This window comes from Stylophora pistillata, chromosome 2 (assembly GCF_964205215.1).
Source record: "Stylophora pistillata chromosome 2, jaStyPist1.2, whole genome shotgun sequence".
Lineage (NCBI taxonomy): Eukaryota > Metazoa > Cnidaria > Anthozoa > Scleractinia > Pocilloporidae > Stylophora > Stylophora pistillata.
Genome location: NC_142520.1, coordinates 27,741,317 through 27,767,456, shown reverse-complemented (window position 1 = coordinate 27,767,456; position 26,140 = coordinate 27,741,317). Strand labels below are relative to the sequence as shown.

Sequence of the window (26,140 nt, the reverse complement as noted above, 5' to 3'; positions counted from 1 at the left end):
CTTGCATAGGAAAAACAGCACAAATTTTATTTTTATTAACAACGAGGGGTATTTATTAAGTTTATGTTAATAGGTCAAGCACTGATGAGGGGATCATGCATATTGCACAACATTGCACACACACACCACATTTGATTTACTACCCCAAAATAGGTGAATGGAATAACCCCATCAAATATGCGAAAATTCTTCACCTTGTTAATGGCCCTCTCAACATGGATTCGCAAGCTAGCAATTTCTTGTGTTGCAATCACATCTTCGGCTGACATCTGCTCAGACATTCCCAAGAAAGGGGGGATGTTTAAGGAGACTCCTAGGGGAAGAATATCATCAATGGTGAAGCCTTTGTCAGCCATCACAGTGTCTCCTTTCGAAAAGGGAAGATTCAAAAAGCCACTCCGCTCTACAATTTCCCTGTCAGATATGCTTCCAGTATACAGCTGCCCAATAAATGTGAAACCCCCTTTAGGTGAAATCCCCACTAATGCCTTTAAAGTGGTATGGTTCTTATATGAACTAAAGAGCTCACTATTTAAAAGGAGGCTACTAGGCATTTCACAGCGCACCTCTGTGCAGTCAATGATTACCCTTGTGGTAGGATACTTTGCCTTGAAATCATCAGGCATTGTCTCATTAACTAGTTCTCTGGATGGCCAGATATTAATATGGCCAAGTTTTAAATACAAAAAGTTTATCCAGGAGATAAAGATGCGACTAACAGTTGGCTGAGAAATATTAAATAATTGGGCTAAATGCAACTCAGCAAAACCTTGTCTCAACCTACACAAAGTGAGAAGGAACTCGTCCACTGGTTTTAAGATCCGTGGTCTTCCTTTTTTCACAGACTTGGGGGTGCTATCAAAACCTTTTCCAGACAGCCAATAGTTAATGTTCTCACCCTGCTCACCAGGATCCAAAAATTCGTACAGGACCATCATTGTTTGGTAGTTTGGAAAGCCGGTGTAAAATGCTACTAGTGAGTCATTTGAGGCGATGTTTTTAAAGGAAAACAACCGCTCCTCACATTTCTCGTATTTCCGCTCAAGATCCACAACTTTTTCTTTAAGTTTTGAAACCACTTTCTCCAGTTCTTCATTATTCGTTAGTGCTGCGGCAACTTTGTCGTTAAGCTCAGCTATGCATGAATCTTTTTCTGATTTCTTGACAAAATCAGTGCTGCACTCACGCTCCTGTGTTGTGTTTTCCATTTCCACTGTTAAGTCCGCCATATTTGTTGATGTAGCATGCTCACTGATAATTTCGCTGCATTCGGTGGAAGAATCCACAGCCTCCCTAACTTCAAGCGCTTTTTTTTTTGTCACTGTTATAGCCGTACAGCGTGGTGTCGGTGGTGCTCGTTTACGAGGCGAACTTCGCTTCCACACGAATTGACTCGGCACAGCTCCTGGTGTGGGGCTAACTTTTCCACTAAGACTTCTCTGCAAATCTTCTTTCCTGAAATGCCTGGAACAAACTCTAGTTGCCCCATTTAAGGAAAAATTCGCTCCGATATCTCTTCTTATAGCATGAAGCCATCGCTTTTTTAGGTTTTCCTCCTCTGGAAAACGGAAAAAAGAAATTTTTTCACCCGTCTCCTTGTCCCGCTTGTCCTTCTTCGTACAGAGCGGGACACAGCAATTTGTCGGCATCTCTAAGGCTCTTCACGCGGAAATCTTTCTTTAACTCAGGGATATCCCGTTTAGTGACTAAGAAATATTTTTCCTGCCAATATCCTCAAAACCTTTAGACTACTTCAACAATATTATTTGAGAAATTATACGGTCACAAATGTGCTCTCCAAGAATTTTCTGGCCTACCAAGCCTCGCTTTCATGCATTCGAAACCAGTCCGTTCCCGCGCGGCGGCCATTTATGAATAAGGTCTATGAACTTCTGGAACTGAGTGAATAGCAGCTGCAGCATCAAGGTCAACACGTATTTTAGTAATCTTATCAGAGAAAAACTCGACAAACGTATTTGCGAGCTCCGACGGCGAGTTGCATGGCGGATAAGATGTCACACTTTCTGTGTAGTAGATTATCAATAGTCTCGAAAAGAAGTTTATAGTCCGACTGATTATCGTTGATTAGAGAAGTGTAATAAGATTAGAGAAGTGTCATTCATATTTCAAGCCTCTAAGAAATGAATGCGTAATAACTTCCCACATGTAGTAAGCAGTAAGCTACTAGGTAGACATGTCACGTTATCTTCAGCGGTTCAGTTAAATATTACATTACATTGACTACAACAAGAAGGAAACCAGAGCTAGTTTGCTATAAGGACGGAAAGTAATGACGGAAAAATTTTTCGAAACGCACAAATCGCAAGACGCTAGAAATGTCTTTTTAAAATTAAACCTCAAGCGATGATGCGTTGGGTTGCAGCAAATACCCAAATTGTAAATATCAAACTTGTTCACCCCCGCACTTCTTGCATTCTTGTGCAATTTATGGTCATAATCGCTTATCAAAGATTCAAAATGCTCTATATAAATACAATTCTCGAAATTATCTTATTTCTTGTTGGGAAATTGTTACCTCTCAAATTGGAAATAACATCCAAAGCACCAGAGCCAAAAAAAGTTTAAAAAGTAGTTCTTCTTCAATCAGCACCAGCAAAATCAAAGCTTAGGGAGATAATGACTTGTGTGGGAGGTAAGTTACAGGGATGGCACAAAATAATTTACTAGGACACACCTTTGAAAACTGGAGGGCGCCTTGTAATAGGAGGGATCTTAGGAACTCCTATTGGCTCTTCTTCATCAGAAGATGGAGAAAGTTCTGCAAAAGAGACAAAAGAAATGATCGTCACCTACCTAGTTATTTGATTTACTCATTTTTCATTCATGTGTTCATTTATTCATTCACTTTCTCATTCATCCATTCAGAAAGCCAATTTCATCTGGAGTTAATGGCAATATTTGAATCAATTTCTTCTTTCAGAAAACAAAAAATTAGGAAAAATGGACTCAGTCCTTTGCCCGCCTGCCCTCGTGTGTTTCAAAAGCTTGTATAGGCGCTATTTTACTTACCCATGTTAAGTTTGATACATGTCCCATTTTCTTCTTCATTTTTGTCGGTGCTGTTCAGCCCACGACAACCTGGAATTGGCAGCTCAGACCTCATTCCACCCGGTATGCGATTCATAGCAGCTTCAAGTTGATCCATATAATGCCCACACTTCAAAAACAACTCTTTACAATCCCCGACACAGAAATGTGTCACGCTGTTGTTTGTCTGACACGGTGGCATAGTGTAATGGCACAGCATAGCAATCAATGCTGCTCTACATTCGGAATGCCTGACAGTCTTTTCGATAATCGTCACGGTAGCTTTTAAAGGTTCTTCAACGACACCATTTTTCACTTTGTGAAGTCTTGGTAACTGGCTTAATTGAAATAGCGTTTTAGAGAAAGCTTGCTTGCAAACTTTTCCCTTGTAATAGGCACAAGTTATTGTCGTATTTCTGATAGGAGATATGTCGTTACTGTGGAAGGAATGAAATTTTGAATCAAGTTCAAAATAAATTGATGAGTGGATAACATTTATACAAATGTAGATTAACCACTGAATGGATGGTCGCATCATTTTTCAATGATTCACAGTTACAGTGAGCGATTTATTACCGTAATCAACTCCTGACCTCATTACTATAAAAACCTGTACTAAAATAGATATAACAGATGAAACTTCCTTTAAACACTAAGTTTGGATTTAAGTCTACAAATCAGCTGTTAGTTTATTTCAAGCAATTTTTAAAACTTGCTCTGGTCAGTGGTGAGAATTCTAGTTTGGTTTTACCTTTTCTTAAAACACTGCAGAGAAGGATTAACTTCGCTTTCATTCCAACAGCAACTAAGCCTGGCACAAACAGTTTGGTTGATCTGTCCGCAGGACAACTTAGCATGTACAGGGATCTGGGAACAAGACCTCTCTAAACAGGCAAACAATACAAACAAACAAACAAGCGATAAACATCATCGGTGGATACAGGGGGACAGTCTGGGGGAGGGGGTTGGGTTCAGATTTTTACCACTTATCTGAAACCAAGATTCCTCCAACGACAGGATCGCATATTACTACTCGACTTGAAGTATTAAATACCTACTTGTCCTATAGTATTTCATAGCTTATTTAGGCTCTAATTTAAAAATATTCGGTACTCAATGATTGTATTCCCCTTTTTCCTCACCCTCATCAACAATTCCTGGATTTGCCACCTGAATATTCTCATATTTGAGATATTAAACACCGCAAACGGAGAGTCATTTCACAAGGATGGGCCGTTCTCATTTCCCAAGAAGAATTCGAGCAAGCCTGAAATGATTTCTACTAACCTTGTACACATGGTGAGATCGCAGGAAGAGCTAATGGGGCGGGATGTTTGTTCATTTTTCGTATTAATTTAATCACATAACTGTTAATTTATTCAGACGTATTTACTTTGGGCGGCTTTGCAATCCGCTGAATAAACAGATTAATAAATAACTATATTCGAATTCGTGGTCACTTACTCAGTTAATTTCCCAATCTATTTTATTCGTGACTTCCTTCCCATCTTTCGTGGGCCACAAAAAAGATTAAATACTCTAATCAATCCGATTTTCATCCACTTACAGATTTTCTCAAATTTCAGCGAATTCTTGAGTAGTTATAAAACGAGAGATCCTAAATTTGATCTGTCATCGATGACATAATATTTGACGTTAAAGTGAAACTAAACGGACTCTCGCGACAGAGTGTATGGTAAAAAAAAAACTGAATTAGATATCTAAGAGTCTAAGCAGTGATTTTGTTTAGTAAAAGGTATGATAAAACTGTGGAAGAAGACCTTCACTGAACGTAAATTATACACAAGAGTGAATCAACTAGCTGTGATGCGATCAGATCGTTTTCATTCAGCTCAATTTAAGATGTTTATTGGAAGATTACCTATGCTAAAATGATTACAGACCAACATAGCTCGTTATTAAACTACTGTAATGTTTGGGAATGTTCGAATGTTCTACTAACGTTTAAGAATTCCTTCGTACCCACTAAGGTCTGTTTCGTAAACGTTGAAAGAAGGAACCACTAATAATTTACGATTTCAGTACCTAGTTCCTACCTTTACACTGAATTAAGTACTTTGACAGTACCGTACGACAGCAGCTATCTACCTTTACAATTGAAAAAATTGACCCTAATGAAACGAAGGAAGTGATGCGGAAGCCATAATAAAAAAGACAACTCAAGGAACCTACCTTGAACATCACCATTCACGAGCGCCAAATGTGTTATGACCACAGCCGTCAAAAACACGCGCCAAAACATTGTGTTGTACGTTGATCAACTTTAAATAGTGTTATATTAGTAAGAGAAAACACCGTCAGTTGTCTCCAAAATGCTAAACGCAAGCGATTTCAAGGTTTAAGTCAACAATTGCAGGATGATGCGTCCATCAGGTGTGTATTTGTCGTTCACTGATCGTGTTGCTCACCTCACGTAAATGAGGATAATAATACCGCAAGATAATCTGGGTGCAGCAGGAAAAACCATCTTAAATTTCAGGTTATGGGATCCTGTTAAATATAAACTCCTTGGTTTTGGTTCGGCAGATCCGCTGATCCAACTTTATAAATCAATGAAAATTTTACTCGCCTGGTTGATTTAGCAGTTGTTAATATTTTACAGAAATTTGACCACTGGCACCGAGGGGTTGATAAAATTTTGAAAAGGTTGTTTTTGTGGTATGATATGAACCAGTAGACATGCGTATGTAAAGACATTTTTGTTATCAGTAAAACTACCGGGTATACTGCTCTCTCTTGTACGCCGAAACACCGGAACACTAAAAGTAATTAATTCCGGAATACTTCTCATAGTAGCGGGAATTCCCCTCAAAACCTAGAAACACTTCAAAATCGTTTTGATTCATAGCCTAGGTGACCTCGGAGCCGTAAAACAGGAAATGTGTGACAGACGTGCCCTGTATAGTCGTTTCTAGTCAGTCATCAGAGCGTGTACGACGTGAGCCCAAACATTTAAGCCATCATTTAATACTCTCTTTTACTCTTGCTTTCCTAGATGACTTCTATTGATGTAGATAGATAGATTTGCTTGGAACTTGAAACTTGGAACTTGTACTCCCAAATAGCTAGGCTAATGCTGGGAGATGTAGAATAACTAATTTGTAGTGCTAATAATCTACGATAAATATGTGAAGTCTAAAAGAAACAATAAATGTAAATTGTTCAAAATCTTTTCAGCTGGTTCGGGGTCTTCATGTTCTGAATGTCCCTTATGGCTAATGATTTAAAAGAAGTAATGTTCTCAGCCTGGACTGTTTGACTTGACAGTTTATTCCATACCCGAACATATTCTGTTTGGGTGCTGAGGGAGGATCGAAGGTGAAACACAAACGAAGCTTACGTAGGGGTGTGCCGACGAACGCCCTAAGACTCTGACCCTGAAAAAAACTTGCTGCTTATTAGCTGAGTCACTTTGATCATCCCATGTTCGGCATATTTAGACACGATTCTAGGAAGGTGGTCGAGAACATGACGTCGAAGCCAGCCAGTAAACTTCCGGAAAAACAGTGGGCGTGAAAACTTCTTATCTACCCTGTTGTTAAATAATTACAAATAGGTAAACCACGAAAGTAGGTCCTCTTTTTGGGACCAGCCATTATTTATCACAGAAGGGGATAAATAATGGAATCGCATGATTTCACCTGAAACGAGGGGAACAGTTGTCGCTGACAGAGTATATAGTGGGAACTACCGAGATTTACTGTAAAAATGAAAGGGGACATTTAAATACTGCAGAGCCTTAGGGGGATTAGGTAAATTTTATCATGACAAAAATTCGAACCTCTACTACGCCCCCTCACCTCCTCCCTCTCAGGCGATGTGTAGAACCCGATCCCTTTTTGCTCAGGGCCGGGTTGTTAAGATAAGCAGGGTTAGGGTAAATTCAGATTACATATCTGGAGGCGTTAAAAGAAAATTCATTATGAATGTTTTGTCTACGATTTGGTAATTGAATGCTTTACAAAGAATAGGGAAATTTACCCCAAAAAGGCTTTTGAACAAAAGAATAAAGAAACCCGGATTACACTTCGGTTAGCACCAATCGGCCTTCGAACAACTGGTCCCGCCAAGGGAGTTAACGAGAGAGCTTTCATTGCCACCCAGATTGTGAATAATGAAACATACTCACACGTTCTTTAACACAGCTAATACAATTATTTTATTATCATTAATCCAATGTCTCTGTTTGGCAAGAAACTAAGTTATTCAAGCTAAAATCTAATAAATCACTATCTTGGCTCGCATCAAGAGGTTATGAACAATTTATAATCCTTTGTTCGCACGTATTATGATTCATTGCATACTTTTAAGGATTTTAGCTTTTTTCCATCAAATGACGCAGATTAGTTTTTTCTCTTACTCAGAATTTTTAAATGTCAGTCTTGGTTTTCATAGCGTCCTGTGGCGATGGCAGAAAGCACTGATAATTCCAAAAGGAATTTCTAAACCATAGAGAGGGTCTCAATGGGGTTAGCCGTTAAAGGACCAGTGTAAAAATTGACGAATTCGAACCTTTAGTTGGAAAAAAGTTGTCCTTAGTCGCAAAAGCCATCACTCCATGTAGACCCTCCCTAAAGTGTACACAGAGCACGTTTCGATCGAGCATCGTTAAACCAAAACCAAAATTATCACATCAACAAATCAGAGCAAAGGAAACAGTTCCTGGTGCCAATGAGAACGCGAAGTAAAAACAGGCAAAGGGCGGGAAAACGCCTGTGACAAAGTTTCGTTTTGATTCTGATTGGTTGAGAGGATACACGAGTCTGGCTGGACTAATCACAAAACCCAATACTTTCCGATTACCCGGATTACTCTCTACACTCAATTGAGAAAAAACATAAAAAAAACATTATAAAAGATAAGACACTACTAGATAAATTAAGTTTCGCGAAGGAATCATGCCTGATTAGAAACAAGGTGATGACTTTTATTATTTTTGAACAATTTATTCAATTTATTTACAGTAATTCTATTTATCTATTTATCCTTTGATAATAGATTACAATGGACATAGTAGTTTTACATACTCTTAATTTCTTATATACCTCACACCTGTTATCCTAGTTAATGCAATTAGATCTTAATGTTTTAGATAGGCAGGTCCACGTCAGCCATTGGCTGACTTTTACCAACCCGCATTAACAATGAACTATGTATGTATGTATGTATGTATGTATGTATGTATGTATGTATGTAAAGGCGCTCCATGAAGACCGTATTTGGAGCAAAAAAACAACTGTATTTCATGGATGCCATAAAACGAGTTTCTACGTTAATAGTAAGGTAGATTTTCTACAAAGCTCTCCATGTTTATCATTGAGAAATCACGATAAAAACTCTTACCCTTGAAATTTATGAAGATTTACGCTCTTCTTCCCTGGTACAGAGAGAGCTGATTGACTTGGATAAATGGCACGCGTGAATTGTAAGCAGTAACGTCCTTAGTAGGTGCAATAAATTCAGCCCCCCAAAAGAGAAAGCATTGTACAAAGAAACGCCTTGATTCAAAATGAAATGAATCGAATCCGGCAAATTTATGTAGTTTGAACTTGGTTAGCCTCTCAAGAGGTATGTAAGCCACTCTATCTACAGCTCAAGCATTCATTCCAGCTGTTATTGGATGAAACAAGTCACGTAGTGAAATTTACCGGATGAACTTCGGTTTTCAACGCAGCAGCCAAACATTGGGCATGCGCGAGGGAGTCCATCCAGGATTAGGCCGGACGCACGCCAATTTCCCGCGCAAAATTTCAAACAAATGGTAAGAGACAACCACTTCCTCGAAAAAAGTACGAGAGAAAATTGAAACACCATAGAGATCTGTAAAAGGAAACAAAAGTAGGGAAAAGGAAACCTAGAGATTTTTCGAACACGACTGTTTAAGTACGGGTATCCTGCTGATTCACTATTTCTTTTGCGCTTTACTAAAAAAAGTTCTACGCTTTTAAGAAAACATCGAATTAATGGCTTGTGTGGTTGTGTGTAAATCGTGAGAGAGAACTTCAAATTTCACTGCAGAAGAAAATCAACTGATGAACTGATACTAACATGAAACCCCCAGAACAATGTTACAGATTTCATGAAACGAAAATATATCAAACCAACTTGAGGTCATCGTTGTCTGACCGACCAAAATTTTCAGTCAAAGAAATTCGCACCGTTCTTTCAATTTCCTTTTAACGACGTCATATTGTTTTACAACATTTAAAAAATTTAACGAAAGTCTCCACGAATAAGTGGCAGTGCGCTGTCAATGGACTGCTTATTTCAACGGGTGCTAATTTTAGGTGTAAATATCAGACAATATTTTATCCCGTCTCCTCGAATATCTGTCCGATTGCAAAGTCGAACGAGGAAAGATAAAGAAAGAGCGAGAAAATCAATTCTCGCTTTTTTCCTTCGATTTTCATAACTTCATTCGGACTTACTTGATTCGGGCATAAAGTGTTTGTGATATACCGACCAGCCGGCTGATCAGGTCTACTAAAGAATATAATTCCTAAATACATCTGTAAATTGATTACGATTTTCCCAAGTCAACTGACTAAAGAAACGTAGGATAATTAAGCTCCCCCCTCAATATGTAACTCAAAAAAACCTCCAGAATTGGACCAGTCAAAGATGAAAACAGCTTGGAGTTTTTAGATGATGACATGAAGGCTGACTTATTTAACCAATATTTTGTAAATATTGGCAGAGATGTCGCAGAAAACCTCCCTAACATCCCAAACCAAACCGACATACAACGTATTTATAGTCTCAGCATCTTCCTGCAACTCTTTGGTTCTGGATTCTGAAAATATTTTCAAAAGTCTTAAGAATATCAAAAGCAACAAAGCAGCAGGCCCTGATGGTATATCAAGTACAATTATTTCTCTAGCCGGCCCTGCAATCATTAATGGCTTGGAAAATATCTTCAAGCGCAGCTTTGTCACAAGAACTGTTCCCATTTCATGGAAAAGAGCAAAGGTTACCCCTATCTTTAAAAAGGGAGATAGAACTGACATTGCCAACTATAGACCTATATCCTTGCTGTGTATCCCAAGTAAATTACTGGAACATCAGGTCTGTAATATAATTGATGAGCACCTAAGTAACTCCTCTCTAAAAAGTTCTTTACAGTGGGGCTTTACAAAAGAACTATCATCAGAAGGCATATTACTAAAAATGACAGATACCTGGAAGATGAATATGGATAAAGGTATGATTGTGGGTGCAATATTTATTGACTTTAAGAAAGCTTTTGATAGCATCTCACACAACATTTTGTCATTAAAACTCCAAGCTATTGGATTAAGTGGGAATCTCCATGAGTGGCTGATGGATTATTTGAAAGACAGATTTCAATACACTGTAGTAAATGACCACCCTTCTAACTTGGATGAAGTGAAATATGGTGTTCCCCAAGGATCCCTCCTGGGTCCAAGGCTTTATACTATCTACGTTAATGACCTCCCTAATGCTATTACATCTGGAGACTCGTTCATGTATGCAGATGATACAACATTATATTGTGTGGGGAAGAACTTTGATCAGGTCTGCTCACAATTAAATAACATTCTCGAACAACTTCTGCTTTGGAGTACAATGAACAAACTTTGTATTCATCCTGTAAAGTCTGAAGTTAAGATCCTTAGCAAATCGGGCTTCATTGGTCCTGCTCCTCCAATATGCTTCGGAAATAATTTTATTAATGTTGTTAATAACACTACTTGTTTGGGATTAATCATTGACAATAGGCTTACATGGGCATTGCATGTGGACCATGTAAAAAAATCTTTTGCACAGAAAGTGGGCGCATTAAAAAGAATGAAGAGGCTTTCTGTGAAAGCGCTGGAGGAAATTTACTTTAAATCTATTGTACCTGCGGTATCGTATGGTATTGTGGTGTGGGGAAACTGCAATTATTCTATTATGGAATCCTTAAACCCTATTCATGCAAGAGCTGCACGAGTTATCCACCAGGATAAAAGTCTTGAAGAGTTAAATTGGTTGCCAATTTCTTACATATATAAAAAAAGACTCCTTCTTCTGATGCACGATGTTTTAAATGATAAAATCTTATATGCCCCTTTTAATTTGAAATTACTCAACAGACCACACGTACAGGAGGGTTACAGGTTGAAATCCCTAGAGTGAACTACAAAGTGGGAAAGGAATCAGCACAATACAGAGGACCTGTAATCTGGAATTTTATTGCTAGGCTGGCAAATTTTAATGTGAACATTCAAAAAGACAGTTTTAAAAATATTTTACGTAAGCTCTCACAGAACATAAATAGCTTCTCTTTTGAAGCGCCTATGATTGCTATGAAAGACAGAGATTTTGTATATTTTTAAGTTTTATTACATTGCATGTAAATTTTTAAATTAATTCGTGACTTGTTTGCTAATGAACTTTATTACAATGATCATATTGAATATTTAAATACCATAGGGTGACTTTATGAATTATTTTAGTATTACATTTTATTAGTTCGTTGTAGGTCCACATCAGCCTTATGGCTGCCCCCTTCCTTACAACCTGCATTACTAAATAAAATGATTGATTGATGATGATTGATTGATTGATTCTTCTTCATCACTATGGAAACTGAGTTTGCGCGCGATGTTCTCATAAGTTGGGCCATGTTGGTGAATAGCCGGCGGCGGAGTACCTGGAGCTTGCTGGGAAATCTTCAGAGTGGCTTGATGGGTAGGAATGGTAACCTCTGCGAAAAGCAACATTTAGCTGTTATTGATTACTCGTGGATTTCGTAGCGCGCGGGTGCTACTGTTTTGCGAAATAACCGGAAGGAATCGACAGACCCCGGTACTTCGTAGACTGGAAAACATTAATTACCAGAGAAATTGTAATCCAGGAAATAGTTGTTCCCAAAAAGACATGAGCTCATGAACTCTAAGTGAACAGGTGCACCAATACTATTTTCTCTATCATCGTGTTATGGCACGTCTTACGAGGCACGAGAGATTACGATGCTAGAGGCGAGCCAGCAATTTACCCGGTGCTTGACGTTTTCCAGCTCGTCTCTCGCCTGTTCGCAGATCGATGAACAGCGTTATCTAGCTTTCACAGCTAGAGGGAGTTGAGGGTACCGCGCATGATCAGAGCCAGTTGGACTCAGATGGGGCGAACAATAATAACGATTGAGATGAGCTTATGTACACTATACTGAAAGTAACCATATCGTACCAAGCATTCGAGTCTAAAGGAGATCGAGCCCTAACATTTTTAGAATTCATCGCCAACTTACCATTGAGTTCTATTATTTGGTTGGTAATTCTTTGGTTCATCGGTTCCTGGTGCAATGAGTCATAGCCGTCTGACGTCATTTCCATTTTAAGCTGCGCCATTATCTGGGTGAACTTTGGTCTCTGTGATGCCTCTTGGTTCCAGGAGCTCTTCATTATTTCGAACACGTGGTTCGGGCAGTAATCAGTTTGTCCAAGATGGACACCCTGTGGAACATTGCAACAACTTTATCAACATCGCCATACGCTTTCGGTTAGTAATCCACAGGGAACCTACGAGCTATGGTACACCTGCATATTTTATAATGCGCGATCTGATTGGTCAAAAAATCCTTTACTACGCGTACCGATAGGCGCACAGCTGTTTTATAAGATAGATAGACCTCTCCTTCCATCGGTTAATAACTAACTGAGGACGTCAATTGGATATTGTTTGAGATTCAGAAGCTTTTTCTTAATGTTCTCTCAACTAACACCCCAAGTAGCTCCCAGGAAAAACAAAAAAAACAAAAAAAAAAAGAAAAAAAAAAGGATGCGATGCGCTTTCTACTTCTTTGTTAGGGGATTAGTTTCATTGACTTGGAGAACCTTTCTCTTTAACTGTAATCCGTCCCAGAGTTAATAGAAATTCGCAACAAGAAATCTCTCGGTGCGGCATGAACTCTGGTGCGGTTTCCAAGACTTTCGAGGCTCGAGAATATTCCTACATTTCTATTTACTAACCTCCTCGATGAATTTTATAACCTCTTCGACACTGTATCCATAGTAAGGCTGCAGGGCCAGTGTGAAGATTTCCCACAGAAGGACACCAAACGCGTAAACGTCAGACTCCAGTGCGAATTTCCCCGAAAACAAAGCTTCCGGGGCCATCCATCGGACAGGTAATAAACCTCGCCCTTCTACCTGGAGAATGTAAGGGAGAAAATTGGTGAAATTGGAGTTTCGTTGTGAATGAACCCCTCTCACCATAACATCAGTATGCATATCCTTTAAACTGTTATTATTTCTACATTCCTTAAGGTGCTGACAAGGAGAATTTGTTTAACATCAAGAGCTTCTTATGGTAAATATTATTTCCTCAATTCTTGTAACCTTAATGTGTGATTTAGGGGTGATATTGTAAGGAAAAATTCTTGCTTATCGTCTCCGAAAGAGTGGTATCGTCAACATACTTCCAGAGATCAATGCCAGGAACATTCAGCTTGTTGATCATGATGATAAACAGCCACGGTCCCAGTTTTGTACATTGAGGAACCCCCGCTGGGACCGCGCCCCATTCTGAGAAGCAGTCGTGGCCGAGTTTAACACGCCTTTTGCGCGAGGTGAGAAAGTCGATAATCCATGAGAGGACAGCATTGGGGATGTTATATGTACCATCTTTTTGACAAAAATATGGTGGTCGATTAGGTCAAAGGCTTTTTTAAAATCGAAGAGAATCACCCTCACAGAGCCCCGTTACCGTCAGTAGCACTGTACCAGGCATGAGTCATACTGATTAGGGCTTCCGTGGTGCTTGAACCGGGAACAGTACCAAACTGCCGAGGGTCGACCTTAGCGAGTACAGCTGGTTTAACATAACGATCAACCACAAAGTCCTCAGCCAACTTGGAAAGGACAGGTGCAAGTGAAATTGGTCTCCGGTGTTTATTAACGTCATAAACAGGGGTCTGCTCAGGAATAGGGACGACGTTGGCGAGCTTCCAGGACTGGGGGAGACGAGCCTCCAAGTATGAGCTATTAAGAATATCAGTAACCACAGGAGCCAATAGGTCCGCGTTCTCTTTCAGAAGCCAGGCGGGCACGCCGTTAGGCCCAGAAGCTTTGGTAGGATTAAGAGCGATGACCTTCTTTAAGACACCGAACTCAGTAACCGTTGGCCTGTCGGTGTATTGCACAGCAAACGAGACTCCAGAATCCAATGGAGTAAAAGAGTTCATTGGACCAAGAAAGGCATTGTTAATGACGTTAGCAGGGGCCGTACGACTAGAGTCAGGCCCTGTATCAATATGCTTCAGGACAGAGGTAGGATCTGTGCGCGTAGCTGATTGCATCCCGCCAAGTGATTTAACTTCTTTCCACCACTTACGCGGTTCGTAGTTCGACTGTGGACTCATAGTATTTAGCACGACAAGACTTTCGCAAGCGATTAACACGGTTCCGAAGGCGGCGGAAGCAATCTTTATCGCCACGAGCAAGGGCTATTTGATGCTTGTGAATTAAAGATTTCAATTGTTTGCTAATCCATGGTGGTTCGTTGGCAATGATCGTCTTGGATTTAAAGGGGAGAACAGAATCCAAGCCCGTCTTGATTATGGTTTCAAGCGCGAGTGTTTTCTCTTCGCATGACTCTTTGCATCTTACCAGACGACCAAGGTCGACTTCATCGAGGTAAGTCCGCATGGCCAGACGACTCGTTGTCCGCAAGTCTCTGGATTTCAGCAGGATTTTGTTCCTCGGACCATCCCGTATAGCCAGAGGCTGTACTTCCACAGTATCGTAGTCGGAGAGCCCAAAAGGAGGCAAGTTCTGGGCACATCGTAAAAGGCGCCGCGATTGGTGAGGACTAGATCTAATTTACTTTGCCCACGAGTTGGAAATGGGACAATTTGGCGGAGATCGAAGGCTTTACTTAGGCGAGAACAGTTTAACTTGTTAGAATCCCCAAAAAGAAAGAGGCCACAGTCGGGACAAATGGCTTCGATTTTTGTTAGTGACTCGTACAGGTAATTTAAAATCAAGGAGTTGGCTGCACTCGGCGGATGGTAAATAGTTCTAACAATAATAGATGGTATGCCCCTAGGGAGCCGTTTGGGGCGGATTTTAACCCATAAAACTTCAAAATTCTCGTCCATAAGGTCGGATAGAACATCAAATCGGATAGAATCGCGGACGTACATGCAAATGCCTCCATGATCACTAGTTACCCTGTCTCTGCAGATGATATTGTAGGCCGGAACCAACACGAAACTGTCATCAATGTGGTTTTTGAGCCATGTTTCCGTGATGCAAATGAAGTCCAGATTTGCATTGCAAATGGTCACTCGAACTTTGTCAATCTTTGGTGAGAGAGATATCACATTTGAGAGAATAAAAGCCGGCACAAACGAGTAAGCAGAGCCAGAATCCAAGGGGGCCTCGAGACGAATAACCTTGCAGTTAGCAGGAATATGTCCCAAACTGGACGCCGTGAATTTAGTTTTATGGCTCACTGGTCTTGACTTTTGTAATGGTGGTTATATTATGGCGCTTGTAAGTTTCTCGTTCTTTAACTTGTTTGCCTGCTCGCTTTCCTTGGTAACGCGGCCAATCTTTCTCCTCTAGAACATCATTGTTAGGAAAAGATGAGGCTTGCATCATGTCGTTGAGGTAAATAGCAGAATAAAGATAAACAGTTTAAAAATATGCGGAGCTGTGAAAGCCTTGTGCAGCCGTGAAAGGCGCATACAAAAATAATCTGTATCAGAGAGAACACTGTATCAGAGAGAACACTGAGGAGACGGCGTCAAGAATTGGATTGGCTCTTAGGAGAGCAAGAATTTCATTCCATTTCGGATCAGGACTTGGTCAGTATCGTTAGAGATATATTATCTCTTTCTCCAAATTCTTGTAAACGTATGGTACTGGGAGCTATGCGAGGCCGAGGCCTTCTTGTGCAAAGGTGCAGAGTACGAGAATCTATTAATAAAGTAGATCCCGTCAGCCGTGCGTTGCGTCGTTTCAGAACAGTACAGAGACGAGTGTACAATGTGTTAAGGCCAAACGCTCTCTGGTAGGAGAAAAATTAAATAACATAATATTTACTCATATCCAAGTGCTGGATATTTCTAAGCTTTTGACAATATTGTCATTATTTTCTCTTTTTCTGAATCACAGTTGCTTCTTCTACAGTAGAATAATACAGTATCCTCCCTTTACTACTAAATTACTTTTAGGGAAAGACTGCTTTCCAGCCGGCATGCTGCGATCCATCTTCGACGTCTTTCCTGTTCACTTATCCCAGGAGCGTACTGTTTGTTTTTGTCATCTGTTGGCAACACTGGAAAGTAACATTTGCAACTTCGGGATATTTGATTGAGTTATTTTCTTAGCCTCGCTGTTGGTACAGTTGTAGGCATAACAATGATGTTTCGGCATTTTTACGCGAAATCGAAGAAATCACTACATAAACACTACAAGTCTCTTCAACTTTTTCCCCGCATCAGCCTCGCATTCTTGCTCAGGGCCTACTCGTTCCAGGACCGTCGGGGAATACGAATGTTGTGTGATCAGATTTACATGTTGACGCAATTCCCCTTTTGATGAACGTTCATTGACTTTATTTACAGACTTAATATTATTGAAATCGTGTATTTTATACTCACATTGGCGAAGGCAAGCAGTGTAATTTATCTTTGAAAACAGTCTCAATGGCACTTCGAAGTTTTCTCTCTGACCAATCAATACAGAATTCCACTGCAGATGCAGCATAGCCCTGAAGGTGAAGGTTTTCTCTCTGTTTTCCACGAGGAACTTTCTTGATTCCAGCGCTAGTTAGTAGCAAAACATCTTTGAGGAAAAAGCTGCAGTCTTTACGGGAAGACGAATCGTTTTGACCTTTCCTGGATTTCGCAGGCCGGGAAGTGCTTGTCGTGGGTCTGGTGTATGTCCTAAGGAAAAAGTCTGGCGACTGCTTGTCTTACTGACGATGTTGTGCACATCAATGATGTCGCGTTCGTCCTGTTCGTGGTGTTAGTAGAATCCTGGGCTGCTCCTAAAGAGTCCGAGGCTCTCAGTACTCGCACAATATCTTCCAATACTGTCTGTGCGCTTCTCCCTGATGTGTTGTCCGCCATATTTTCCACGTGCAAAGACTAAACGTCGCGCAAGGGACTCTCGGGCGGGTAAAAATCAATCGATTTCCAATCGATAAGAAGTTCAACGAAAATGTGGTAAGAAGTTGTGGAATATTCTGCAAAACAAGTTGTGCGCGCGAATGTTAAGTCGTATATTTTGAAAAAAAAGTTTTATCAACTGCTCCAAAGCAAAGACAAATTACCGGGTAAACGATGAAAATGCACCCAGGTTGAAGTTGTATAAACGTAACGAGAAGTGATGTGTTTGCCAAACAAGTTCAATATATTTTCATGCAAGTTCAGCGAATGAAGAGCAAAGTTGTAGACGCGACAAAAAAGCTGTAAGTGGGAATCATGAAGTTGTATTTAAATAGCACAAGTCGTATACAAATTCACACAAGTATGTTTGTCCGCAATGGCTCGTCATAGTTAAAAGAGTCTTTTGTTTTATGGCGTATTTAAGGTTTGACATTTGTAATGTATGCATCTCAGCTCTCGAACTTTCCTAGTTTTATGTTAAATTTTATCTTGCATGTAATTAAGCTGCTTTACCTTTAACCCCTAGAGGTCGGTGCGCCTGCATTTGGATGGAGAATACGTTCCCATTTTTCCCATTAATATTGGGTTTGTGGGTTTTCGTATCAGGCGGCGGCACACAAAACGTGTTAGCCTGAGAGGTGATGACTAGTTGTTTACTACTCTGTGTAACTTTGTCGGACGGCATTAAATACTCGGGCTCCTAGTTCGAGCTGCACACCATCTCTTGTGTATGAGTCGTGAATTTAAATAGGAAGGCATAAATCTTTAATCTTCTGGCGTCATTTTTTGCCTTGCGTGTCGATCGCAAATATCGCTAGATCCCAGACTCTGTGCTTAATGGTCAATGTCTTCCTCAGTCTTCTCCCAACCAATGTTGCGATGCTTTGCACACCGCACTTTAAATTTACTTAGCTTTTTCCTTAAATAGCACATAATGTTATCACAACGAAAGAAAAAACGCCATTCTTTATCATTTTGAAAGACTTTGCCAATAAGTTTAGAGGAAGGTTTGCATGTTTGGGGTTGAGGTAGACCCCGAGGTATATTGATCCGGGCTACCAAGTTGTGTTTCGGGCTATTAGATTTTAGAAATCACCAGCCCGGTGGCTAGTAATGCAGGTAGCCAAGTGTCGAACCCTGTAAAAGGTTCACTCGTAAAGGATCGCTCGTAAATTGATCTCTCGTAAAGTTCGCGGAACGACCTGTTCCCAAATCGCTCCACAAGTTTATTTGCGGTTCTACCTCCAACTGTGTGTGACTTTGTATATACATTAGGCGTAATAGCCATCGAATTCTTTTGGGTACATCAAGCAAGGAATTGTCTACGAATGCAGCCATTGTTTTCTTGCTGTTCAATCTACGCATGCGCTGTAGTGGAACTGCGTTTTGTGACTGAACGCAAAAAAAAAAAACAAAGCTGAATTTATACCTCCGGCGTTTCCTTCGGAAGCCCGAGTAAATAGTTCAAACGGATACCTCACTGATCACAGAGCCACAGGGAAAGATAACTGATCCCGGTTGATCCCAGGTAATTTTACTCGCGTTGTCAACGGGGCCTTCCCAAATCCTAATTGGGGAATATCAATCATTCTCGTATTGGAGAAGTTGAAAATGTGGTAGATTTTCAAAGAGACTAATAATGCTTTTTATTACCTTACATGCAGGAAGTATTCTCAATATGCTTTTCGAGACAATTGTTATGACTGTTTTCTTAAAAGAAAGGTTTCTGCTTTTTTTTTAAACCCATAGAGGGTCGAGCAACTATCAACTCCTACGGCTCAATCTGATCGTAGCACGCGCACTATCATGGGCGCTAAATTTGCAGAAATTAGCGCCGCCGCCATCATTTCCTTTACTCACCTGATGTTGTTAAATAGGCCAAGGTACAAATCAAAATTACCGTTACAGTAGACTTTAAATCCATCATGACGAGGTAGAGCTCACGGAAAGCTCACCGTTGAAAGGTCTGCAGAGATGCTTTCTGTCAAGCAAGATGATACACTGTTTCTATTTGACACGCAGCGATTGCAGTTATGTAACTGGAACTCTCCGTGACTTGAACCTGATGATAATTTGAGCCACAATATTGATTTCCGGCGTGTAGTATTTTTTCTACAAATCTGTTACAAATCTCGGCTTGCTTGAAGTAATATTATCAAACTTCCATAATTTGAACAAGTAAAATCTCGGCTCACTTTTCAGACTCAGTGCTATTTTACCTACAAAATAACGAATCCACAATTCTGACTGACTCTGAAAGGAATTAGAATGAAGTGTTCTTTGCTTTTCCTGCTACTCTTTCTCATTTTTTTTTTCGTACAATTCTATTCTACTACAGTAGTTTTCTGTTTTTTTCTTTTTTTCTTGTGTGTACCTCCCGTTTTCTTCCTTGCAAGAAACCGTATTGAAAAAGCAAATCATTCGAATAGCGATTGCTAAGCAGGGGCACAATCTTTTGTTATATCCGTGGAGCAGTGGGTGGGGCTTGTATCAAAGAAGTCTGTAGAGAGGCATTAGGGGAATCCAAATCAGTCTGATAATAAATACAGCATTAAACTCTTTTTTTAATATACTAATTTCCCTCTCTATAGGACCAAAAAATGAAAAACCTGCTAACGCCTTTCTTGAATTTCATAGCCTCCAGGTATTCTTTTGTCGGGAATCGGTTTTCGCCGACAAAGAAACTCACAATTTCTTGATTTTAACAGTTTTAATAGCACAGCATCAAGCCTAGCTGTCACAATTCTTTTTTCGACTCTCTCCCTCTCTACTCTCACACACTCCCACTACTCGTCTCATATATCAAAGGACTCAAGGTTCAAAGGGACGAATTTGACGTCTAGCTCTCATCACCGGAAAACAGAAATTTGCGTAACGCAACTCGCAGTCACGACACTATAATACTTCTTCCTACGTCCATGACATGACGGGAGTCATGTTTAAAAATACTATATCATCTCAAATACTACGCGTTCATGCTTATCGAGTGCCTTTTTGGGTTAGCGCATGCCCACTATCTACAGCGTCTCCCTTTATCTGGTGTCTTCGATGTGGAGCGAACACGATGACACATACCGCAATCAGATGAAAAGGCAAACTATGACGATTAGAAGAATAATTTCCAGTTTACTTTCAGATTGTGAGGTCGGTTTCCCAGTGTTTACATCCATTGTGGTCACTCTATAATCTAAAGAGAGAAGACACAGAGATCAGTCCGGGTTTCTGGGTCTATTCAAGCAAATATTGTCAGTTTTGTAACGAATAAAAAAGACGGTAAGTTTTGAGCTCTGCAAAGAAATGTAGATAGATGATTTTTCGTCTAGTCACAGCGTGGGACAAAGAAAAAAGGCAAACTATGACAATTAGAAGAGTAATTTCTAGTTTACTTTCAGGTTGTGAGGTCGGTTTCCCAGTGTTTACATCCATTGTGGTCACTCTATAATCTAAAGAGAGAAGACACAGAGATCAGTCCGGGTTTCTGGGTCTATTCAAGCAAATATTGTCAGTTTTGTAACGAATGAGAAAGACGGTAAGTTTTGAGCTCTGCAAAGAAATGTAGATAGATGATTTTTCGTCTAGTCACAGCGTGGGACAAAGAAAAAGGGCAAACTATGACAATCAGAAGAATAATTTCCAGTTTACTTTCAGGTTGTGAAGTCGGTTTCCCAGTGTTTACATCCATTGTGGTCTCTGTATAATCTGAAGAGAGAAGACACAGAGATCAGTCCGGGTTTCTGGGTCTATTTAAGCAAATATTGTCAGTTTCGTAAAGAATAAAAAAGACGGTAAGTTTTGAGCTCTGCAAAGAAATGTAGATAGATGATTTTTCGTCTAGTCACAGCGTGGGACAAAGAAAAAATTCTGAGTCCCCATGAGGAATCGAATCGAATCTGAACCGATCAAAACGTCTTACTTCGTCATAAAATAATTGCTACATATGCTCTACTTGTTTGACTAAAATTTCACTGTTTATTGTTCCAGAAATATCGCAGAAACCTGATGTATCTATGATGATATTTCATGAAAGCAAAAAAAAAAGACTCCGATTAATTTCTGTAGATTCTACTACGCAATAATCGCTTGTCATGGTTGAACAATACCTAGCTGAACAATACCAGAGAGCTCAAGAATAAAGAACAGTGTCACTTCTCCTAACTGTTTTTATACATTTCCTATAATAATTACAAGAAGAAGTTGTTTAACAGCAAAGAACACCTGAAGTTCGCAATCTGTTTTTTTTTTTTTTTTTTAAATGAGCTTTTTGGTTGATACTCCCGGGAAAATCAGACGCTCATCACTATTAAGGTATGGGTCGCACTTGACAAAGTTTGGTGTAAATGTGGTCACTTTGGTGTAAAAATCTGTCATCGGGGTACATTGCCGAATGCGACCTTAACTTTTCCAGTTCGCAAAAACTTTGAAAACCGGCCAAAACATCAAAGACGCCGTAGTGCTTGGGTGGGGCAGGCAGATTTCGGAAAACTAAACAATAACTATCACAGCGGTAACGGTCATCGCTTGTTAGTAAACAGCAAACGACTCGACTGGTCGTGGAACTGACCAGGCATATGGCGCTCGAAGTAATCTTCGCTGACGTCGAATTCTCGCTCTCATCATAGCGGCAGTCAAAACAGTTAAACAGCCGCTAACCCCTCTTTCATAGATCATACGAAAGACAAAAAAAGTGCTCGTGATTTAACTGAATAAGAAGAATAAGCATCACCGTGATCGTTATTAACAATGCTTCAACGGGACGCATTTTTTTAAACGTTTGTTTTCCTTTGTCAGCTCACTGCTCTCTCCCCATGACACGTCGATAAACGTGTGTCTGATTTATCAAAGTGTTATCACTGACATTTTTTTCACATAGTGCGACCCTGATGGTTGAAACCAAAAGTTTCCCTTCCGGTTGCGGTTTCAAATTTTCTGTGGTTTTTTTGCCGGCAAAGTTGAAAACTTTGCCGAAGTGCGACCCATACCTAAGGCGTAAAAGGTTAACTACTGCTCAAATTTCACGAACAAATTCTCGTGTTGTCCTAAAAATTCCAATATTATTCTCCGCTAAGATTGGCTTATTTCCAACAGCTGTGAGTGACGCATGTCAATTATCACTGGACTATAACTGGGATAAACCGATTCTACTGAGAAAAAAGTATGGGAAATGCACACACTGATGCTAGGGGGTGAAAGACTGCGCGATTCTCTTTCCAGACTGGTCTGTATTCCTTTGTGCAACACAGGAGAAGTTAATGTCGCTCTAAAAAAAATTCCTTATTACTTAATACATATTCACTTACTGAAAAAGCCCGTCTTGATACAGGTTTGCCCTGGTTTGTCTTTAAAATACTCTGCCACGTGGTGTCCAGAACAGTTCGGTAGACTCGTATGTATAAAATCGATGTTTTTCGCAGCCACATGCAGTAGCAGGGCACCAATCACTTGATTCAGGGGGGCGCTACATTCCTTGAAAATGGCCGCACAGTCTCCCCTGCAGTACTTTATGTCTGTGCCATCCGGATAACAAGGGGGCACAGTGTAATGACAAAACAAGCTTTTTAAGATGTATCTGCACTTTTCGTTGTCCTTCACAAGCTGGTCGACTATGTTTAGAACCCTGGCAAGAAATTTTTCGGTGGCTGGTAGGCCAAATTTGTTGTCAAAGAAACGATCGCTGTTGCGGTAAGTTGGAAGGGACGAGTTGAATGACGCTTGGCAGACTTTTCCTCGATAAGGCATGCAGCTTCCTCCTCTAAACAAAGAAAAAAATTGAAATTATTTAGTGCTGAACTTCTTGATCAACCTGCTATATTTGCCCCTTATCAACACAATTCGAGGTCCACACTGTAAGTTACAAACCGAGTTTCTTCTTTCTGCACGAAACTATTGCCCAGGGTCGAAGCGCGCGCGCGCGCCTTAAATCCGGGCGGAAAAGATAAGGTTCGTAAGATATTTGTCATATCTCTGGGTTCAAACTGAGGGGAAAATTTTAAAATTTAACGAGCCGTTAAGTGAAATACGGCCTGCTAAGTTGATTGATCATAGCGCACGAACTAAATGAGAGATACAATAACAAGTGTTCATAAAATTGTAATCAGTTCTTTCCATTATGCTTTCGTGCAATTGATCTGCCCAGTGAGGAATAAATGATTGACATGCTGTTAGAAACCAGCCAGTCTCAGCGGAGAATAATACTTCAGGAGGTAATACGTAAGCAGTCAGACTCATCGGATGAAGAATATAATTATGCAGTCGAAAGGATCCACTACATTGGATGCCACCACATCTTGAGAACAAGGAAAGTCCTTCTATCAACATGGAATGTAATCGTCAGAAATAGGCACGGACTTCTTGGTCCGACACTGCCATGCATTTGATATAGACCATCAATTGCGACACCATCATTGTGATGTGACCTTGAGCAAAACAAGAGGAAATCTGGTGAAATGCCGGTGGGGGGGATGGGGGAGGGGAAGGGGGCTACTAAAATTTGAGAAGCATCGCATCCAGAGATATGAGCAACACTTTTAATCACTTCAGCTACAGAAAGCGGGATAAACTCCGAATGGCTGGAACACTCAGGCGCAATTTTTTCGTCTCTCCCATATTTTTTAACCACCATTAAAAACAAGCCAATGGGGTTTTACAGGGACAATCCAAACAGACAGCATTCCAATGGGATGGGTGGGTTGTCTTACGTTTCATACATGAGCCTCTGGCTCGGGCAACTGGGTAACCATGCCTCACGTAAAGACAATGGCGTGTAAGACGATTTAGCAAATGTTCGGTGCACAAGTTGCAGGTCTCCCCGCTAAATTTCCAATCAGTAAGTCGAGGAAAGGAATTTATGCTAAAAAAGAGTTAGCACATATTGGCGAACCAAACAATTCAAAATACGTGATAATACTCAATTCCAGTTCATTCAAAACGTCTTGGTGAGAAATAACAGTCATAAAGTTATAAGACAAGAAAAACAATTCCACCCCCGGGGGGACTCGAACCCACGACCTTTGAATTGAACCCATGATCAACACGCTACTCCATTGCGACACGGGGGCTCCACCTTCAAATACTGTCCTTTCTTTTAAATTTATTACGTCGTGTTTTTCTTCGAAACAAAAATATCCTCTGTGTTTGGTTTTTCTACAACACTTGTTGGTTGCCGTAAGGTAAACACTAGGGTTAATCCAACGTGCCTGCTAACATGATTTGGTGGCAATTGATTGTTAAAAAGTAAGAAATGTTTTACTATTAATTTGACTCTACGTGCAATGGTCTTTTTCCTCCCCTTTGGGCAGTTGAAATGTGATTTCAGCACCTAATTTTTCTTCACTTTCAAGATCGCGTACCAAGCATAGAAATATCCATTATGACGTAAAACAAAAAGCGTGGTCACTTTGAAGAGCTTTCCTCAAAATGAGATTAAACTCTTCCTGCCACCCCACATACATGCATACAGATGTTAATTGACCATACTGAATAATAATTCTAGAGCGCTATTTTAATTCAATGATCAACAGCGCTTAACAACTTAGAATACTACAGTAAATTCAAATTTATAAAACTAATTACATGTACATTAATATTAACAATGTATTTTAAAAATAGGAATAGTTAACAACTATTCACCGAAGTGGTGATGGTTAGTGGTGGATATTTACCGAGCCGCGAAGTCGCTTCCTTTGTGTTTTCAGAGGCTGCTTCGTCGTTAATTTGAGTGATTTCTTCGATTGTCACGGATGCAAACTGGGACGCCATTTTTTTGCCGAGCTGCTCGGAGGTAAATAGCATGGGATATTCGGAGTTTGACTTGCCAATCACAGCGCGCCTTCGACGCTATCCACTGTTTTAGTATATACTAACATGGAATATCCATAATAAGGATCTTAATTAGGAATAAGGATCTTAATAAGGAACTTAATTAGTAATACTAATAAAAGTAATTGTCAGACAGGGTACTTTTAGAAAGATGCAGGAAATAAATAGGTCTTCAGCTTACATTTAAAAATGGAAAATGATTGAATATCACGTAATTCAGCTGGCAGAGCATTCCATAAGTACGGGGCAGCAGCAGAGAATGTTCTGTCACCCAACGTGGCAAGCATTTTCCCCTTAGGAGGGTCAAGTAATAAACTTTGATTAGATCTAATATTATATACAGACCTAGGCTTGATGTTAATTAGTTCAACGATATACCTAGGCACCCATCCATGAATAGCTTTAAATGTTAAAAATTATGATCTTAAAATGAGCACGATGTTGTACTGGTAACCAGTGAAGTTGACAAAGCGCAGGAGAAATATGCGAATACTTACTTAAACTCACTACAAGTCTAGCCGCAGCATTCTGCACATGTTGCAAGTTGGCTATTTGCGACCTAGGAAGGCCATACAAAAGTCCATTAAAATAGTCTAAACGACTAGTTATAAAAGCATGAATAAGCGTTAATAACGAATCGCGAGATGAATAATTCTTAATCCTCCTAATATTATGTAGGTGATAAAACGTGGAATTACAAATTTTATTAGCGTGCGTTGACATTGACAACTTATTATTAAACCATGCATCGAGATAACTAACACAGGAACTAGGATAAATATCACGATCACCTACGGAAATATTCCATTCATCGTTGATCTTACCTAATTGTTGTCTAGTTCCTATTAAGATCAACTCAGTTTTATCGTCATTAATCATTAGCCTATTCCTAATAATCAAATTTCTTAAATCACAAATACATCTATTCATAGCACTGACAGCTTCATCGAGACTAGACTTATCATCAGACTTGAAACTAAGATACAATTGCGTATCATCAGCAAAGCAATGCACACTAGGAAGATGTTTCTTTATGATAGCGAACAGCTTTGATGCATTAACTACGAATAATAAAGGTCCAAGGCAAGAGCCCTGTGGAACACATCAGTCTAATTTGAAATAATTGGACAGAGT

The 26,140-nt window shown here is 39.9% G+C and overlaps 3 protein-coding genes across 5 annotated transcripts in view; all 3 read right to left on the bottom strand.

Moving 5' to 3' along the window:
* Positions 1–26,140, bottom strand: part of LOC111333723 (muscle, skeletal receptor tyrosine protein kinase) — a 48,683-nt gene that overhangs the window by 13,898 nt on the left and 8,645 nt on the right. Inside the window, exons 3-6 of one of the 3 annotated variants that reach the window (XM_088748042.1) lie at positions 22,489–22,940; positions 20,834–20,890; positions 20,578–20,634; positions 20,322–20,378 (exon numbers count right to left, since the gene is read on the bottom strand). In XM_088748042.1, coding sequence (XP_088604168.1) covers positions 20,322–20,378; positions 20,578–20,634; positions 20,834–20,890; positions 22,489–22,940 — 623 coding nt within the window. Of the gene's footprint in view, positions 1–2,695; positions 2,780–3,030; positions 3,486–3,799; positions 3,933–5,241; positions 5,463–20,321; positions 20,379–20,577; positions 20,635–20,833; positions 20,891–22,488; positions 22,941–26,140 lie in introns of those variants that run through there. The other 2 variants (XM_022939351.2, XM_088748043.1) reach the window with 2 other exon arrangements.
* On the bottom strand, positions 2–2,447 carry LOC148738146 (uncharacterized). Its single transcript, XM_088748045.1, has one exon. The coding sequence runs from the start codon at positions 1,647–1,649 to the stop codon at positions 75–77; it is 1,575 nt and encodes a 524-aa protein (XP_088604171.1). The 5' UTR covers positions 1,650–2,447; the 3' UTR covers positions 2–74.
* Positions 9,488–13,230, bottom strand: LOC111333711 (insulin-like growth factor 1 receptor). The gene is made up of 4 exons (XM_088749855.1): positions 13,044–13,230; positions 12,323–12,527; positions 11,641–11,779; positions 9,488–9,669 (listed from the first exon to the last, which is right to left on the bottom strand). Exons 1-4 carry the CDS (start codon positions 13,188–13,190, stop codon positions 9,633–9,635), a joined length of 528 nt encoding a protein of 175 aa, XP_088605981.1. The 5' UTR covers positions 13,191–13,230; the 3' UTR covers positions 9,488–9,632.

Excerpts from the sequence above, each read along its gene's own strand:
- LOC148738146 (XM_088748045.1), bottom strand. The coding sequence starts at position 1,649 with ATGCCGACAAATTGCTGTGTCCCGCTCTGTACGAAGAAGGACAAGCGG.
- LOC111333711 (XM_088749855.1), bottom strand. The coding sequence starts at position 13,190 with ATGGCCCCGGAAGCTTTGTTTTCGGGGAAATTCGCACTGGAGTCTGAC. Across the intron at positions 12,528-13,043 it reads TTATAAAATTCATCGAGGAG|GGTGTCCATCTTGGACAAAC; the intron begins GTTAGTAAATAG and ends AATGTTCCACAG. Across the intron at positions 9,670-11,640 it reads TTCCATAGTGATGAAGAAGA|AGGTTTTTTTGAGTTACATA; the intron begins ATCAATCAATCA and ends GTCCAATTCTGG.